Here is a 17,432-nt window from a genome sequence, read left to right as displayed (position 1 = left end):
CGGTGAGAGGTGGTTAGAATAGGATGGGAGGCCAAAGTCTGTGTAACCAATAGATCAAATAGTCCCAAGTGTGGGAACTAACAGTCTGTCCCACGGTTGGGTAAAAAAAGTTTGTAGTCAACAAACTATGCAAGAGTCGAGGCAAATAGCAAAATGCGCAAGAAAATAATATATATATATATATATATATATATAACGACTTGAGGCTAGCCATTGTAAGTTCAGTGTCACTCGCCAAAAAAGTGCGTGTGTGCTGGAAGTGAGCGAAAGCTCGGGATTGAGGGGAGAGTGTGGTGGGGGTACCTGTACCAGACAGGGGGAGACAGGGCACATGGTGAACAGCACGCCAGGTGGAATCCAAGCAGCAGTGCAGCAGGCAACGGGACTAGGTGTTACACCCACTTGGGAGAAGCTTTTATTTCTGGAGGCAGATTTCTTGTGGAAAATTCCAGTGGATGGTCTCTGAACAACAGGAGGAGGCTTCAAAGACTCCTGCCACTTGTTGGGCCCAAAGGCCTCAACACCTTTCACTTCAAACCTCAGCGCTAATTGAAGTTGTATCTGGTCTGTCCTAGCAAGCCTGGCAGCCTTAACTCAGCATTCAGTCCCCATAAAATAAAATCTATCATTGTAATGTACTTTATTTATTTATTTGTATTTTTTCTTCTTTTCTTTCAAAATAGCATCAGACCAAACACTACTCACTCAGTTCCAGGTTGGATGGTGTCCTCAGGTCTCTGCTGTTTGTTTGCTTGAGCACCCTCCATATTGCTTGGAAGCAGGTAACCTTGGTTACAGTAATCTATCTGGTTAATTTTGGCCAAAATTAGGTTGTAGTTTTTATCTGGAGCGAAGGCCATGCTGTGGAGGGTAGCATTCTGCATATGTCCTTGCTGACTCCAAATCTATCCTTTTGTAAAAAATCAAATTTCAATCAATCAAAGGTATTTATAAAGCCCTTCTTACATCAGCTGATGTCACAAAGTGTTGTACAGAAACCCATCCTAAAACCCCAAACAGCAAGCAATGCAGGTGTAGAAGCATGGTGGCTAGGAAAAACTCCCTTGAAAGGCCAGAACCTAGGAAGAAACCTAGAGAGGAACCAGGCTATGAGGGGTGGCCAGTCCTCTTCTGGCTGTGCCGGGAGGAGATTATAACAGAACATGCCCAAGATGTTCAAATGTTCATAGATTACCAGCAGGGTCAAATAATAATAATGAGTGGCTGTCGAGGGTGCAACAGGTCAGCACCTCAGGAGTAAATGTCAGTTGGCTTTTCATATCTGATCATTCAGAGTATTTCTACATGTCAAAAACATGTTGAAAAATGTGAGAGCTCGCATGCAGCTGTGTCTCTCTTTCTCCCTCTCTGCACTCTCTCTCATAATGGGGACCATTCGTGTAAGTAGGCCTATATTTGCATATAGGCCTACTTCAGCTCTGATTGGTAATTGTGCACTGGTCTGTGTAGAGTACTGCTTGTCCATGCAATAAAATCTTAGTCCAATGCGCTGTGCCTACAAGAAAAGCTCTTGCACAGTTAGTTTTGCATACTAAATCTTGCATCGTTCGTTTTGTTTCAGTATATTACATTGAAAGTGGCTAATATTGCGTTGATTCGATCACAATTCCCACAGTAGAGCGAAACGTTGAAAGTGTTAACTAAAGGGGAAAACTGTCAAGTTGAGTGAAGTTTGATCTCGTTCTTCTCTGCAGGGGCTCATATTTCTTCTGTGTGGTAGTCCTAGGGGAGCTGTGCGCCTATGTGCATCTTAAAGAGAACATTGCTCCTGTGATCGTTGAATGTGGTTAATGTTCTAAAACTGGGCCATAGTTCATCTTAAATGATCGTGCTGTTGACTCTCAAGGATACTCCCTTTCTCAGAGGGCTCCCAGGAATCAAGTAATAGATTCCAGCAGTTGACAGAATATGGCATCTATCCCTGTAATGCTTTGTAATACTGTAGTTATTAAAACTGAGAATATACTGTATCCACAAGCAAGCAAAGGACACTCAAACAAACATTTTTTCCCCCTTGTGTATTTATTGTTTGGTTGAGATTACAAAATAACTGACAGAAGTAGAAACAACATTTGGGGAGTAAAACTATGGTAAAAATGTTTATAGACAAGCATCACTAACAGTAAAAAAAAGAAAGGAAATATACAAAACAAAACAATATTCAAAGACATCCTCATGTCAGTGTGCAAACAAGTTTATACAAACAGAAACACAGGTCACGTTTCTTGATAAATTATTTAAATAGCATTTATCTACACATGTGAAATAACCTCTTAACATAGAACAGACAATCCTAACAATAATTTATCCATTACAAATGCACAGGACAGCATACACAAAAAAAGCCAACCAAATTCTGCTGCTAAAAAGGTACTATCATGTTTTGTTGGTTTCAATAAAAAAAAATAATGAGGTAATATTTGTACATAAAGGTTTTCCTTTGTTTTTACCATCAGAAATGTACACACATTCTCAAGCACACAAGTCAGACATACTGTGCAAAAGAACAATGAGATTTAAATGACACCTAATTAGTCTATTTTGGAAGGTTGGAATGAGGGATAATACTGATAGTACTGAACACTGTTATAAGAGGACTTTTTAGAGGAATTTATCCCGGTTTCAAGATTTCAATTATTTAGAACAGGTTTCTATGAAAATAAGACACAGAGATGAAAAAAGACAAGAGATATCCTAACTCTAGGATCATGTGTCAATACTCTCAAATGGTAACAAACAAAATATGTAATAAGTTATATACAACCTTAGTAACCATAGTCCTTTTAAGGCAGGTTAGACTGACCCATGTGGTTTTTGTCCCTCCACTTATGTCTATACTAAGATGAGAGAAAACAAAAAATATCTTCCTGGAATTCTGGCGAAATAGCAATTGTGTTGTTGTTGTTCGCTAGTAGTCTATATTGGCTTTTGGTGCAAGTCCTGGTTCTATGCTCCTTCCATATATCATCTAGAGTTCTTTCCTGAAAAACCACTTGGCAAGCCTGGTCAAACCCTGAGGACATACTTCATACTGAGCTGATCTTCAAGGGTCTACTAAAAGCCAATTAGTTACCAAATATAACTATTTCTAGACTCAGGGGGAATTTAAAGTTATCTAGAATTTAAAATTGTTAATGCATTGACTACAATTGGCTTAGGTGCCTTTATCACAAAGCTCTTCATGGGTAGCATTCACTCTCTTTGATGGTAACAGTCAATCCATACTGTCCATGGTGCCTCCACAGTTCCTTCAACAGGTATCTCTGGCCCACCTGTAGAACATCTACTGCTTTCTTAATTTGGAAACAACTCAAGTCCTTTTGGGTCCACAGCAGATCTGAAGTAATGCTCAAAAATAAAGAAAATACTCTTCCCTTTGGACCTCCATCCAGAGAGGGGATACCAACTAGTTCAGAAGTGCAGAGATATCTGTCTGAGTACAGCTAGAGAAACAGAAACTTCAGAGACGGAGAGAGACCGATTTCTTCACTGAGCAAAGTTATGCTCAACCTGCTGTTAGTGCAGGGGTCTAGTCATCACAGGGCAGTCAGTTGGCCTATGTCCTGAGGTCAGTCTGCCTCAATGCTGCACACTCGCTCTCCATTACACTAATGTGCGCGTCACAAAGGAAAGAGTAATAAAGATATGGTCCCAGGTCATACGTTACATGTATATTTGAGCAGGTAGATACATTCTTCTAAGAGCCTCTCTCTGGTCTAATTTATGAATCTGGAGGAAAAGGAGAAGAAGAACAAATCTGTTAAATCCCTGTAAAAATTCAGACTCAAAGTATGTTTTTTGTTTGCCAAAACATGAATAAAAAGCATCTTACCTCTGCATTCGTATTTGAGGTCTGAGAAGTATGTCATCTCCTGAGAGAAGACATACATGCCTAGTCTTCCACCAGCATAAGTCTTGTCGTAGATATTTCCAGAATCCGCCATGATTCTCTTGCCTTCATACATCACAACTCTAAAAGGAGGGAAGATGACATGAGATCAGTAGCTCATGAAAGCAGGAGTTTGTGTGGCCTTGGTAAAGGCGGAGGACATTCAGAGCTAAAGGTAATCTGAGCTCACCTGATGAGTCCAGACTTGGGCCTGTGGACCAGGTGCCATCTGTAGGCAGTGTAGTCTTTCCAGCCAATGTTCTTGGGGTCGTGCCACAGAGTACGTACCTAAGAGGATGAATAACAAAAATACATGAGAAATGTTTCCTACCCAGTGGTTTTCTCTCTCACTGCTTTTAGATATGGCCAGTGCTCTCAATGTGGAGGGAATGCTAAGTGTACCTGTCCAGCAGTGTCACCGGTGTGCCAAAGGGCGTTCCTCAGATGCTCCCCAGGTCCTGTGGTGGAGTTGACTACTTTGATGGACACTCCAGAGTAGCCCTGAGCTCTGGTCGGGGTGTGGGACCAGTAGGTCTGTGTGATCTGCTTCCACATCACCACATAGAACCTGGAGCTGGACTGGTAGCCAAACACAAAGCCAGCGTAGTCATCATCCCTGTCTGTGTTGATGAAGAACGTTCCACTGAAGTCCACTGCGTTAAACTCATCGAACCCTATAGACAACAAAGAGCGATGGTTAGGACTTTTCTCAATGGACCCATGATCTACAAATGGTAGTTATTTTTGTAGTAGTTTTCCTTAGTTCCAAAGGTGTTATATTATTGGTGCAGTACATACCAACAGCGATGCCAGGGTCACAGTTGACAGTCTGCACCAGCTCTTTGCCCTGGTGGCGGACCACCCAGTTGGGGTCTATCTGGGAGGTGCCCTTGGGGTCCAGTGGTACCATCTGGAACCTGCGGAAGTCCGTCTCGCTGATGGCAAAGTTCTCAGGGCACACATCGTAGATATCAAGTATGTTATCTTGGTCAAAGTCATCTTTGCAAACATCTCCACGACCATCACCTGATAGGAGAAGGCAGAGAAAAACACTTAGACACTCCGGCATGGAGACAACAGGCTGACCCAATGTTAATCTCTGTGACACTGCACTTCTGTAGCGAGTACTGTATCTTTCTAGATGAATCGTTCTATAGGTCAGTTGAATAGAGCTACTGGAGAGTGACTCACCATCAGAGTCCAGCTGGTCAGGGTTAAAGGCCAGCCTGCAGTTGTCCTTGTCGTCAGGGATACCGTCGTTGTCGTCATCGTGGTCGCAGGCGTCACCCTTGCCATCTTTGTCGTGGTCGGCCTGGTTGGCGTTGGGGATATAGGGACAGTTGTCCATGTTGTTCTGATGACCGTCCTCATCAATGTCCTGGTTGTTGTCGCACTTGTCACCCACACGATCTGAGTCAGAGTCAATCTGGAGGACAACACAATTCATTTAGTCTTCACAAAAGCACATTCTTACACACTTGCATAAGAGAAACTTCTCTCTACATCAATGCACTCAGACATGATGAATGTATTTCACCACTCATCTCCCTTAACATGAGAAACGCTATTATTTCCCTCATCTTAAATGTACCCCATTGTCTTCAGGTATTCTAGCAAGCCCTCTTCAAACAAGAATCCTGTGTCCTTTCACCTTGGCAAGACTACACACACACACATTCATATCGCTTCAAAAAGGGGGAATGAATAAGGGGAGGAGGAGCATTGTACAAATTCTTCTCACAGCTTTCTCATTCCTGTCTTTCATTAAAACTCACCACTGATGCAATATGTGGCTACTGTCCTAAAAGGCAGGGGGGCCTATGAAAGTTCTACATCCCTCTAGGGAAGATATTTGATAGGATTGGGTTCTTATGTATTAGAAGATGAAAGCTGCAGTTACCTGGTCTGGGTTGTGCTCAAGAGGGCAGTTGTCGCAGTGGTCTCCCACTCCGTCCCCGTCAGTGTCTCTCTGGTCCACATTGTAGACATAGGGGCAGTTGTCCCTCTCATTTAGAATACCTGTGAAGTGAACACACACTTACATCGGTCTATGATACCTTTTAATAAGGACTTTGACAATGACTGACAGCACTGAGAAATGTAATTTTCTGGTGCTGGAGTAATGATGATGTCTTACCATCACCGTCAATGTCAATAGCACAGGCATCTCCCTCTCCGTTGTTGTCTGTGTCGACTTGGTCAGGGTTGCTCTCATGCACACAGTTATCACAGCGATCACCAACGTCATCTGTGTCCACATCATACTGAGCGGGGTTGTAGACCATTGGGCAGTTGTCCTATTATTAAAATGTTTGTTAAAGAATACCATTAGTACATTGAAAATACAGTATTAGAGAGGCTATTGTATTGGAAATGGTAAAACTCTGACTTTACAGCTAGCTAGTGTGTGAGTGATTGTGCTGGAATCTGATATTTCACTCTGAGAAAGCTAGTGTTTTCTTACCGCATAATTTCTCCCTGGCCTATTTACAGTATGCACACTATGAATTATGGGCATAAGGCCATGCTGTTTTGCACTTTTGGCCACAAGCCCAAAATTATATTATTTCTCATATTTCTCCCTGACTCCTCTACTTTCTCTAGCCTAGAAGAGAAATGCCTACTGATTGCTATGTTTAGTTTCTCTGTGGATACCAAAGTCCTGAGAGAGAGGATGTTTTGATGTCTCACCCTATCATCAGGGATCCCATCATTGTCATCATCGTGATCGCAAGCGTCACCAAGCCCATCTTTGTCATGGTCCTCCTGCCCAGAGTTGGGAAGGTTTGGACAGTTGTCCTGCAAAACAAAAGGGTTGGTTAGAGAGCCATAACCACAATAACACAGTGGAGAAGCTAGGAATAGACTGTGTGTAGTGGGGTCCTTCCTACTTTCTTGCAGTGGTAGGTGGCGTTCTCCACACACAGGAGGTCTTTGTTGGGCCATCCATCCAGGTCGGTGTCATCTCCACAGATGTGGCCATTGCCAGCGTAACCAGGTTTGCACTCACAGCGGAACATGGTGTCGCTGAACTGACCCAGGTAGATACAGTTAGCATTCTTGTTGCAATCATGGGTGCCGTCTTGGCAGGGGTTACGGGGTGTGCACACCTAGGGGGAAGGGAGAGATATGTAGGGTTAAGATGTGCTTCTGAGCTCCTAGCATCAGAATAAAAATGAATCCTCTCATTCTTGTATTTTGCCGCAGTAGTCAAAGGCTGTCTCACCTGTTTCTTGGCTGTGGCCTGCTCCACTCCCCTCCCGAAGGGCTGTGGTCCTGAGTAGCGAGGGGGGCAGGCAAGGCAGTTGTAGCCAGGCTCAGTGTTCTCACAGCGGTGGACTGCATTGAGTGTGAAGCATGCATCAGGGACCTCCTTGCACTCGTCGATGTCCTTGCAGTTGATGCCGTTTCCGGTGTAGCCCACTGGGCATGAGCCACATTTCCAGGAACCATCATCAAAGCTGGTACACTTAGCTCCAGCAAAGCACGGGTTGGACAGACAGCCATCTGTAGACAGAAGCATATTGATTTTAAATACTGAACAATATTGGTTTTGTACACTGTTAGGTAAAAAATAACAAATACCATAATCTATTGATAAAAATGCTTACTAATAGGGCAGTCCTCTTTGCCACACAATTGGGATGTTTTGGTGTCACCCTGACATTCCTTCCCATTGTACTTGGGGGCAGGGTTGTTACAGAGACGCTGGCGAGTCTGGAGTCCTCCTCCACAGGTGACAGAACAGGTGTCCCACAGAGACCAGGGTCCCCAGCCTCCGTTAACTAAAGGACAGAGAGAGAGAGATGAGTTACACCTGTATCTCCAGACAGATGGATATATATGTGCATGTGTTTAGATGCTGCTCTTCTGCTTACTTGGACAAGGTGATTCCTGGCAGACCTCTGTCTCTCGGCCCTGTCCTTGACAGTCTCTGCCTCCCATCTGGGGAGTGGGGGAGTTGCAGAGGCGGATGCGGGTGATGACTCCCTCACCACAGGTCACAGAGCAGGAAGACCAGGGAGACCAGTGGCTCCAGCCACCATCCTGCTTAACTGTAGAGGACAGACATGTAATTATTAATGAATGTGCTATTACAGTACATATGAGAAGGATGTTACTGAGAGAGACTGTAGAGTACAAATAGTAGGTTTACTCACAGCGCTTGTCACATTCCTGAGGGTAGCAGTCGCGGGTCTGCACGGAAGTGCCTTCGCAGTTGCTGTTGATGCGGTCGCAGGAGCGACCTCGCTGCTGGATACCCCGTCCACAAGACACAGAACAATGGGTCCATTCAGACCAGGGGGACCAGCCATCCTCAGCATAGTCACTCGCTGGGGGCAGAGAGATAATGGGAGAGCTATTACCACAGCAGAACTCAGCCAGGGGGGCAAAGGACTTGTGAAGAACAGTGCATTTTTAGAATCAGTTTAACCCAGGAGATTTGAGACTTGGCATTCCAAGGTCAGGGAATGTGAAGGACTGAGAAAAGTTAATGAAAAGTAAAATGGAAGACATTTGGCAAGTTAAAATACACCTCATAGGCAGGTTGTCAAAAAAGTGAAACTTCTAGGGCCTCCTAAGTGGCGGAGCGGTCTAAGGCACTGCATGGCGTCACTACAGACCCAAGTTTTATCCCAGGCTGTGTCGTGACCGGGAGTCCCATAGGATGGCACACAATCGTCCGGGTTAGGGGAGGGTTTGGCCGGGGGGCTTTACTTGGCTCATCACACTCTAGTGACTCCTTGTAGTGAGCCGGGCGCCTGCAGGCGTCTGTGTTTCCTCCTACACATTGGTGCAGCTGGCTTCCGATTTAAGGGGGCTGGTGTTAAGAAGTGCAGTTAGGCGGGTCATGTTTCGGGGGATGCATGGCTTGAATTCCGCCTGTCCCGAGCCCGTTGGGGAGTTGCAGCGATGAGACAAGATCGTAATTGCATCGCAATTAAATATCACGAAATTGGGGGGGATATGCAGTTGAAGTCTGAAGTTTACATACACCTTAGTCAAAAACATTTAAACTCAGTTTTTCACAATTCCTGACATTTAATCCTAGTAAGGATTCCCTGTCTTAGGTCAGTTAGGATCAGCACTTTATTTTAAGAATGTGAAATGTCAGAATAATAGTAGAGAGAATGATTTATTTCAGCTTTTATTTATTTCATCACATTCCCAGTGGGTCAGAAGTTTACATACACTGAATTAGTATTTGGTAGCATTGCCTTTAAATTGTTTGACTTGGGTTAAACGTTTTGGTTAGGCTTCCACAAGCTTCCCACAATAAGTTGGGTGAATTTTGGCCCATTCCTGCTGACAGCTGGTGTAACTGAGTCAGGTTTGTAGGCCTCCTTGCTTGCACATGCTTTTTCAGTTCTGCCCACACATTTTCTATAGGTTTGAGGTCAGGGCTTTGTGATGGCCACTCCAATACCTTGACTTTGTTGTCCACAACTTTGGAAGTATGCTTGGAGTCATTGTCCATTTAGAAGACCCATTTGCGACCAAGCTTTAACTTCCTGACTGACTGATGTCTTGAGATGTTGCTTCAATATATCCACATAATTTTACTGACTCATGATGCCATCTATTTGCCATCTATTTTGCACCAGTCCCTACTGCAGCAAAGCACCCCCTCAACATGATGCTGCAACCCACGTGCTTCACGGTTGGTATGGTGTTCTTCGGCTTGCAAGCATCCCCCTTTTTCCTCCAAACATAACGATAGTCATTATGGCCAAACCGTTCTATTTTTGTCTCATCAGACCAGAGGACATTTCTCAGAAAAGTATGATTTTTGTCCCCATGTGCAGTTGCAAACCGTAGTCTGGCTTTTTTTATGGCGGTTTTGGAGCAGAGGCTTCTTCCTTCCTGAGCCGCTTTTCAGGTTATGTCGATATAGGACTTGTTTTACTCCTGGATATAGATACTTTCGTACCTGTTTCCTCCAGCATCTTCACAAGGTTGTTCTGGGATTGATTTGCACTTTTCACACCAAAGTACGTTCATCTCCAGGAGACAGAACGCGTCTCCTTCCTGAGCGTTATGAAAGCTGCATTGTCCCATGGTGTTTGTACTTGCGTACTATTGTTTGTACAGATGAAGGTGGTACCTTCAGGCGTTTGGAAATTGCTCCCAAGGATGAACCAGATTTGTGGAGGTCTACAATTTTTTTCTGAGGTCTTGGCTGATTTCTTTTGATTTTCCCATGATGTCAGGCAAAGAGGCACTGAGTTTGAAGGTAGGCCTTGAAATACATCCACAGGTACACCTCCAATTCACTCAAATGATGTCAATTAGCCTATCAGAAGCTTCTAAAGCTATGACATCATTTTCTGGAATTTTCCTATCTGTTTAAAGACATAGTCAACTTAGTGTATGTAAACTTCTGACCCACTGGAATTGTGATACAGTGAATAATACGTGAAATAATCCGTCCGTAAACAATTGTTGGAAAGGTTACTTGTATCATGCACACAGTAGATGTCCTAAATTACTTGCCAAAACTAGTTTTTTAACAAGAAATTTGTGGAGTGGTTGAAAAATGAGTTTTAATGATTCCAGCCTAAATGTATGTAAACTTCCGACCTCAGTTGTATATATAAATAATATTTGAGATTCTTCTTCTACTATTTTCTACATTGTAGAATAATAGTGAAGACATCAAAACTATGAAATAACAAATATGGAATCATGTAGTAACCAAAAAAGTGTTAAACAAATCAAAATATATTTTAGATTCTTCAAAGTAGCCACCCTTTGCACTGATAACAGCTTTTCACACTCTTGGCATTCTCTCAACCAGCTTCATGATGTAGTAACCTGGAATGCAGAAGATAGCCCTATTTGGTAAAAGATGAAGTCCATATTCTGTCAAGAACAACTCAAATAAGCAAAGAGAAAAGACAGTCCATCATTACTTTAATAAGAAATGAAGGTCAGTCAATCTGAAAAATTTAAAGAACTTTGAAAGTTTCTTCAAGTGCAGTCGCAAAAACCATCAAGAGCTATGATGAAACTGGCTCTCATGAGGACCGCCACAGGAAAGGAAGACCCAGAGTTACCTCTGCTGCAGAGGATAAGTTAATTTGAGTTACCAGCCTCAGAAATTGCATCCCAAATAAATGCTTCACAGAGTTCAAGTAACAGACACATCTCAACATCAACTGTTCAGAGGAGACTGTGTAAATCAGGCCTTCATGGTCAAATAGCTGCAAAGAAACCACAACTTAAGGATAACAATAAGAAGAACAGACTTGCTTGGGCCAAGAAACACGAGCAATGGACATTAGACCAGTAGACATTTGTCCTTTGGTCTGATGAGTCCAAATTTGAGATTTTTGGTTCCAATCGCCGTGTCTTTGTGAGACGTAGAGTAGGTGAATGGATGATCTCTGCATGTGTGGTTACCACCATGAAGCATGGAGGAGGAGGTGTGATGGTTTGGGGGTGCTTTGCTAGTGACACTGTCATGATTTATTTGTAATTCAAGGCACACTTAACCAGCATGGCTACCACAACATACTGCAGCAATATGCCATCCCATCTGGTTTGCACTTAGTCCCACTATCATTTGCTTTTCAACAGGACAATGACCCTAAACACACCTCCAGGCTGTGTAAGGGCTATTTGTCCAAGGAAAGTTGTATTGTGCTGCATCAGATCTGGCCTCTACAATCACCCGACCTCAACACAACCGCAGAGTGAAGGAAAAGCAAGGGCTCAGCATATGTGGGAACTCCTTCAAGACTGTTGGAAAAACATTCCTCATGAAGCTGCTTGAGAGAATGCCAAGAGTGTGCAAAGCTGTCATCAAGGCAAAGGGTGGCTACTTTGAAGAATCTAAAATATATTTTGATTTGTTTAACACTTTTTTGGTTACTACATGATTCCATATTTGTTATTTCATAGTTTTGATGTCTTCACTATTATTCTACAATGTAGAAAATAGTAAACAAAACGAAAAACCCTTGAATGAGTAGGTGTGTCCAAACTTTTGACTGGTACTGTGTATATATATATATATATATATATATATATATATATATATATATTTTTTTAAAGTTAAACTTCTAGTTCAAAGTCCAGCTCACAAAAAAGTACTACAAAGAATAATACTCACGGTTTCCACAACGTGGGCAGCACTCTCCATCAGGCACGGTGGCATTGGCACAGGGCATCAGGGGGCAAGAGATTTTGCGACACACAGTGGCAGAGTTCTGTAGAGAGGATTGCTGGGATTAGTAATGGGTTTGTCTCCAGAGCAGACTGTTCGGCAACAGCAAAGGAAAATAATCTGGATCATTAACTTTGCATTACGCAAAAGCGCTTGCTGCTTTGCCAGGATTAATTGCTATGTTTGGGAACATTGGGATGGTCTCTGGCTAGGGCAGGGAGTTCACCGCTATGCTACCACCCCAGTTCTGTGCACCTGCACTGGATTCAGGCAAGCAAGGTGCTGGGGGGAAGGATAGTGACAGTGGAAAGGCAGAACAGAGGGTCTGAGCAAATGTCCTCATTAAAGACACATTCTTGATACCTATCCAAATAGATAACCCTTAGTGAGAGAGTAGGTGAGAAAGAGAGGGGTTTGACAGGGCAGACCCCCCCCCCCTCCCACCCACACACACACACACACACACACACTGCTTTATTGCCATTCTCTCTAACACCTTATTAGAGGTGAGGTGATGGATAGCAGACGGACACAGGGGCTTTGCTTAAGTCTATAAACACAAGAGCCCATTAGCACCTTATTACAGAAGGGGTTTAGGAGCTACTGCCTGGTTTTCACACAGCTTACTACTGGCCGGATTACTGGATAACTGCATTCCAAGGTGATGACACCTACCTGGCAGGTACACTCTGTGCAGTCGTCCACAGTCCACTCATCTTTGTCCTTGTGCACAATGCCGTTGTGAAGACAGACCCCACTGTGGATGTTCATCTGGTTCATGAGCAGAGTGCTCTCCTTATTCTGCACACAGAGGGGAGGTAGAGAGAGGAGCATGGTTTCAGACACGAGGATGGAAACTTTTACATAGCCAAGGTTCCAGTAGAAATGAATCACCAACCAACATTGTGATTAAGACGTAGCTTTATTTAACTGAAGTAAATACAAATTAAATGACAGTCAAACATATTTGTGTACTCATATGGGAGTCATTAGGGATCTGGCAGGGAATGCCATTCCAGGGACAAGTGGCTGTGCAGTGGAGAGGTTTTAACTGGGAACAGATAGACTAGAGAGGGAGGGAGAAAGGATGACAGTGTGCAGACCAAGCTGCTTCCTATGCTTACCACTCTGTTGAGCTCATTTGACAGCTGCTTAACAATCACACCAAGCCCCTTGAGCTCCTTGAACATGCTGGTGATATCCTCACAGGAAAAACCACAGACCTGCTGAATATCTGGAGAGGAGAAAAGCAATCCGTTAGTTACCTACCTCTTTCACATTAACAGTTGTACACAGACCAGTATTAAGCAAATTACTTTGTCCATGGAGTGTGAAGTCTGGTCTCACCTTTGGTTTTGTGGCCAGTGTAATCAGTCCTTATTGCTGGGCTGGACCCATTTACTGGGTTGTCCAGTGTCATGACATCAGTCAAAGTTGCAGCTGGAGAAGAACAGACATTAATTTCCACACACAGCATAATAACACCCACTGTGAATTGGCTTTAATGACCATAGCAATAGAGTTACTATTAATTATATTTGTTAATGGAATGCATTTAGATTTGTACAATTAACAAGCATTGGATAACATATACCATACACAGTAATTCCAACATTAAATGCAAAAATAACGTTTATATTTTGTAATTCACACGTACAGCTTTGGCATCCCTTATTGCGTAAAATCGCCTCCAAAGTGGTTCCAAAAACGAAGCGCACGTTCTGAAGCACTCCCTGCAGACGGACACATTGCATTTGGAGTTATTCCATATCCACACATTTACATATTTTCAATACATTTTCTAAAGGATCATAATGGCGTATTTGAAGTTTTATGTCGAACATTAGGCTACATGTCTGTTTGTGTGACTATCCTCGAGCACCAAACGCTGCGCTGCTCGCAATAGCTTCAGGACAAGGTTAGACTTACTCAGACTAGGCTATAACTGTAACATTTATTTGTATACAATTACAACATTATTTGCAATGTATTTATGAACTCATAAATTAATTCATATTTACCATAAATCTATCTTTCACAGCTCCTTTTCCGATCCTCAGACGGGCAATGTCGGCAACCTCATGCGTCAGGACCTTTTGGATGGGCACGTCCATTTCTGATATATTGATCTCTTCACACCCGACGAACAGCTGGGCACGATCCTCCTGAATGAACAGCGTGATATTCTTCCAGTGTCCAGTCGCTAGATCCGCATCTTCTATGGACACTACCTGTTGCTTGTTCCCGGTGGAGTATACCACATCCAGAGTTTGCGCCTTGCCATTAGAAATAATTTCGAATAACGGTCCTGATCCGTCATCCCTCTCCACAGTCAAAAGACTGCCCCTGGTTTTTTTGAACTGCTTGAAGTTGACCAGGAGAAGGAATCCCCTCTCAGCTTGTATCGAATCAATGAGGTCCCTGAAGGAGATCTCGGGAACCGGGGGGATCAGGTCTGCGTTCAGGATCTTATAGGCTGGGCTGTAAGGATCTGCGCCTTTTACCAAGGTAACACCTTGGTGCCTTTTGTTCACTTTCACAAGCTCGAATAGGTCGTATACACTGTTATCATCTCTACTCTCTGTGAAGGGAGAAACTGTAGTGAGTCTCTATGGGCAACTTTAAGTTCACAGATAAACTATTGACAGACCTTTTAACAGAATGACTCCATTGTTGATTTTAATATTTCTATATTTAATTAAACATTTACAAAAACTCACCTGCCACCCTGCTGCCCTCACAATTCCAAAGCACCAAAAGGAGAAAAACTCCTGTCAGCTTCATCTTGAAACCTCAGAAATCTGTTTAAACCAGAAGGTAGAAACACAGTTAAATAGGTATTGTCATTTACACACTTCTAAAGATTACAGTCCAATTATAAAAACGTAATAAAAAGCTTATATTATTCGAAGAAAATATTATGATTAGAATTTACCGACCTGAATAAAATAAAATAAATAAGTCACAGATGGATAAGTTGAAGAAACTCCTTGATTGTCAGAGCTTCGTTGTCCCGTTATTTCTTCTTTAATTCTCCAATTTATTCCATGTGTTAAATAGTCTTCGCTAAAAACTCTCAAGTTCGTTCTGTCTTTATTCCGATGCTCAGACTATTCTACTAACACTGTGGACATAAGTGCTATTTAAATAGTTTTGTGACATTCCTGAGACAACACTTCCTCCAATCAGAGCACAGAAGGAAAAAGGGACGAGCTTATTACCTCAAGAAGCTGAGCGTAATATCCGAGACATACTTTCAGAGCTGATTTCCATCAGCGGATAAATATTTTATAGATGGACAGAAGCCAAGTGGGGTAACCCGTCATTTCCTGTATAAAAAAAAAGGAGCATACCTTATTTGTGAAATATGCTTCTCTCTTTATTTTCATTGTCGCTTTTTAATACATAAAAAAAAGGAGCATACCTTATTTGTGAAATATGCTTCTCTCTTTATTTTCATTGTCGCTTTTTAATACATTTCAAATAAACTGGATCATAATAAACCATGTAGATCCCTTTAAAAAAACGTGGGTGAAGTTGTTAGGCCATATGTTATGGCGGGAATTATATAGAAATGGAGAAACATTTACTTTAATAAGCTATAATGGAAAATACATCACATCAATGTATATGAATAGGCCTATGTCTGCTTTTTGAGAGGATGTGTATTGCTGGCCTATTCCTCTTGCCATTCACAGTTCATCCACCGAGAGCCGTTGTGAGTTTAGGCTACACCTTTGTGTTGGTCAGACTTTTCACTAACACATACACAGAGTACCAAAACATTAAGAACACCTGCTCTTTCCATGACAGTATACAGTGCCCTCTGTAATTATTGGGACAGTGAAGACTTATTTCTCCTTTTGGCTCTATACTCCAAAATACTTTAAATCAAACAATGACTATGAGGTTAAAGTGCAGACTGTCAGCTTTCATTTGAGGGTATTTTCAACCACATCGGGTGAACCATTTAGAAATTACTGGACTTTTTGTAATAGTCCCCCCTATTTTAGGGGAGCAAAAGTATTTGGTTCCATATTCATAGCACGCAATGACTACGTCAAGCTTGTGACCCTATCTTGAATAATGATGAGTTAGAAAGTATAGACACACAAATGTCATAACCCCAAGACATGCTATCCTCTCACAATTACAATAACAGGGGAGCTTACCATTTTGGGGTGGGTATGATATTTGTGCATTTGTAACTTTCTCACTCATCCTTATTCACGATTCATTCTGGATTATCCATAATCATGGTAGCATCCACATCCATGTAGAAGTGTTTAGAAACATATTATATTCTTACTTACAATAAAAGTGACTTAAAAATGACACAATACATGATTTACAAAGAATTTCTATTGGGCACAAAATATTCTGAAACAACCAAAACCAACAGAAATGCATCCAACAAATATGTATAGGGTCACAAGTTTGATATAATCATTGCATGCTTGTAAGGGGTGCGTAACTGGTGGCAGGGAAGTCAGACGCAGGAGAGCAGAACATGGTAAATAGCCGGAGCAGTTTAATACCAAAACCAACGGCATCAAGAAAATAACAACTTGGGTACAAAACCCGACACGCACCAGTCAACATGTGCACAAGCAAACAATACCACACAAAGACATGGGGGGAACAGAGGGTTAAATACACGTAATACACGTAACACGTAATGAGTGAATGAAAACAAGACAAAACAAATGGAAAATGAAAAATGGATCGGCGATGGCTAGAAGACCGGTGACGTCGACCACCGAACACCGCCCGAACAAGGAGAGGAACCGACTTTGGCAGAAGTCGTGACAGTGCTATGAATACACTTTTTACTACTTCAAATGCACCTATAAGTGAATTTGTCCCATTACTTCTGCTGCCCTAAAATGGGGGGACTATGTCCAACAAGTGCTGTAATTTCTAAATGGTTTACCTGATATGGATTAAAATACTCTCAAATGAAAGCTGACAGTCTGCACTTTAACCTCACAGTCATTGTAAAATTTGAAATCCAAACGTTTGAAGTATAGAGGCAAAAGAAGAAGAAATTACTGTCCCAATAATTATGGAGGGAATTGTAGGTAGGAGTAAAGTGACTAGGCAACAGGATAGATAATAGACCAAGCTGTGGCAGCATCGAATGTGGAGTAGTAGCAGCAGCATATGTGGTGAGTGTATGCGTTTGTGCGCATGTTATGTGTGTGTGGGTGTATGTAGTGTGTGTGTATGCGTGTGTTGGGGTGTCAGTGTTAGTAAAAAAAAAGGGTCAGTGCAGGTAGTCTGGGTAGCCATTTGATTAGCTATTTAGCAGCCTTGTTTAGCAGTCTTATGGCTTTTGGATAGAAACTGTTC

General features: G+C 42.4%; 1 protein-coding gene across 1 annotated transcript; it reads right to left on the bottom strand.

The window, feature by feature from the left end:
- Positions 1–2,024: 2,024 nt before the first annotated feature.
- Positions 2,025–15,361, bottom strand: LOC139384062 (thrombospondin-1-like). The gene is made up of 22 exons (XM_071128699.1): positions 15,020–15,361; positions 14,801–14,881; positions 14,102–14,661; positions 13,738–13,813; positions 13,428–13,520; positions 13,205–13,314; positions 12,756–12,881; positions 12,027–12,123; positions 8,071–8,244; positions 7,789–7,965; positions 7,522–7,695; positions 7,137–7,417; positions 6,802–7,020; positions 6,602–6,709; positions 6,048–6,207; positions 5,811–5,929; positions 5,102–5,336; positions 4,709–4,936; positions 4,313–4,584; positions 4,101–4,198; positions 3,854–3,993; positions 2,025–3,750 (listed from the first exon to the last, which is right to left on the bottom strand). The coding sequence occupies exons 2-22, from the start codon at positions 14,862–14,864 to the stop codon at positions 3,743–3,745; spliced, it is 3,519 nt and encodes a 1,172-aa protein (XP_070984800.1). The 5' UTR covers positions 14,865–14,881; positions 15,020–15,361; the 3' UTR covers positions 2,025–3,742.
- Positions 15,362–17,432: the final 2,071 nt, after the last annotated feature.

Source organism: Oncorhynchus clarkii, chromosome 25 (assembly GCF_045791955.1).
Source record: "Oncorhynchus clarkii lewisi isolate Uvic-CL-2024 chromosome 25, UVic_Ocla_1.0, whole genome shotgun sequence".
NCBI lineage: Eukaryota > Metazoa > Chordata > Actinopteri > Salmoniformes > Salmonidae > Oncorhynchus > Oncorhynchus clarkii.
Note: the sequence above shows the minus strand (reverse complement) of the source record. Positions and strands in the feature narration are given on the sequence as shown.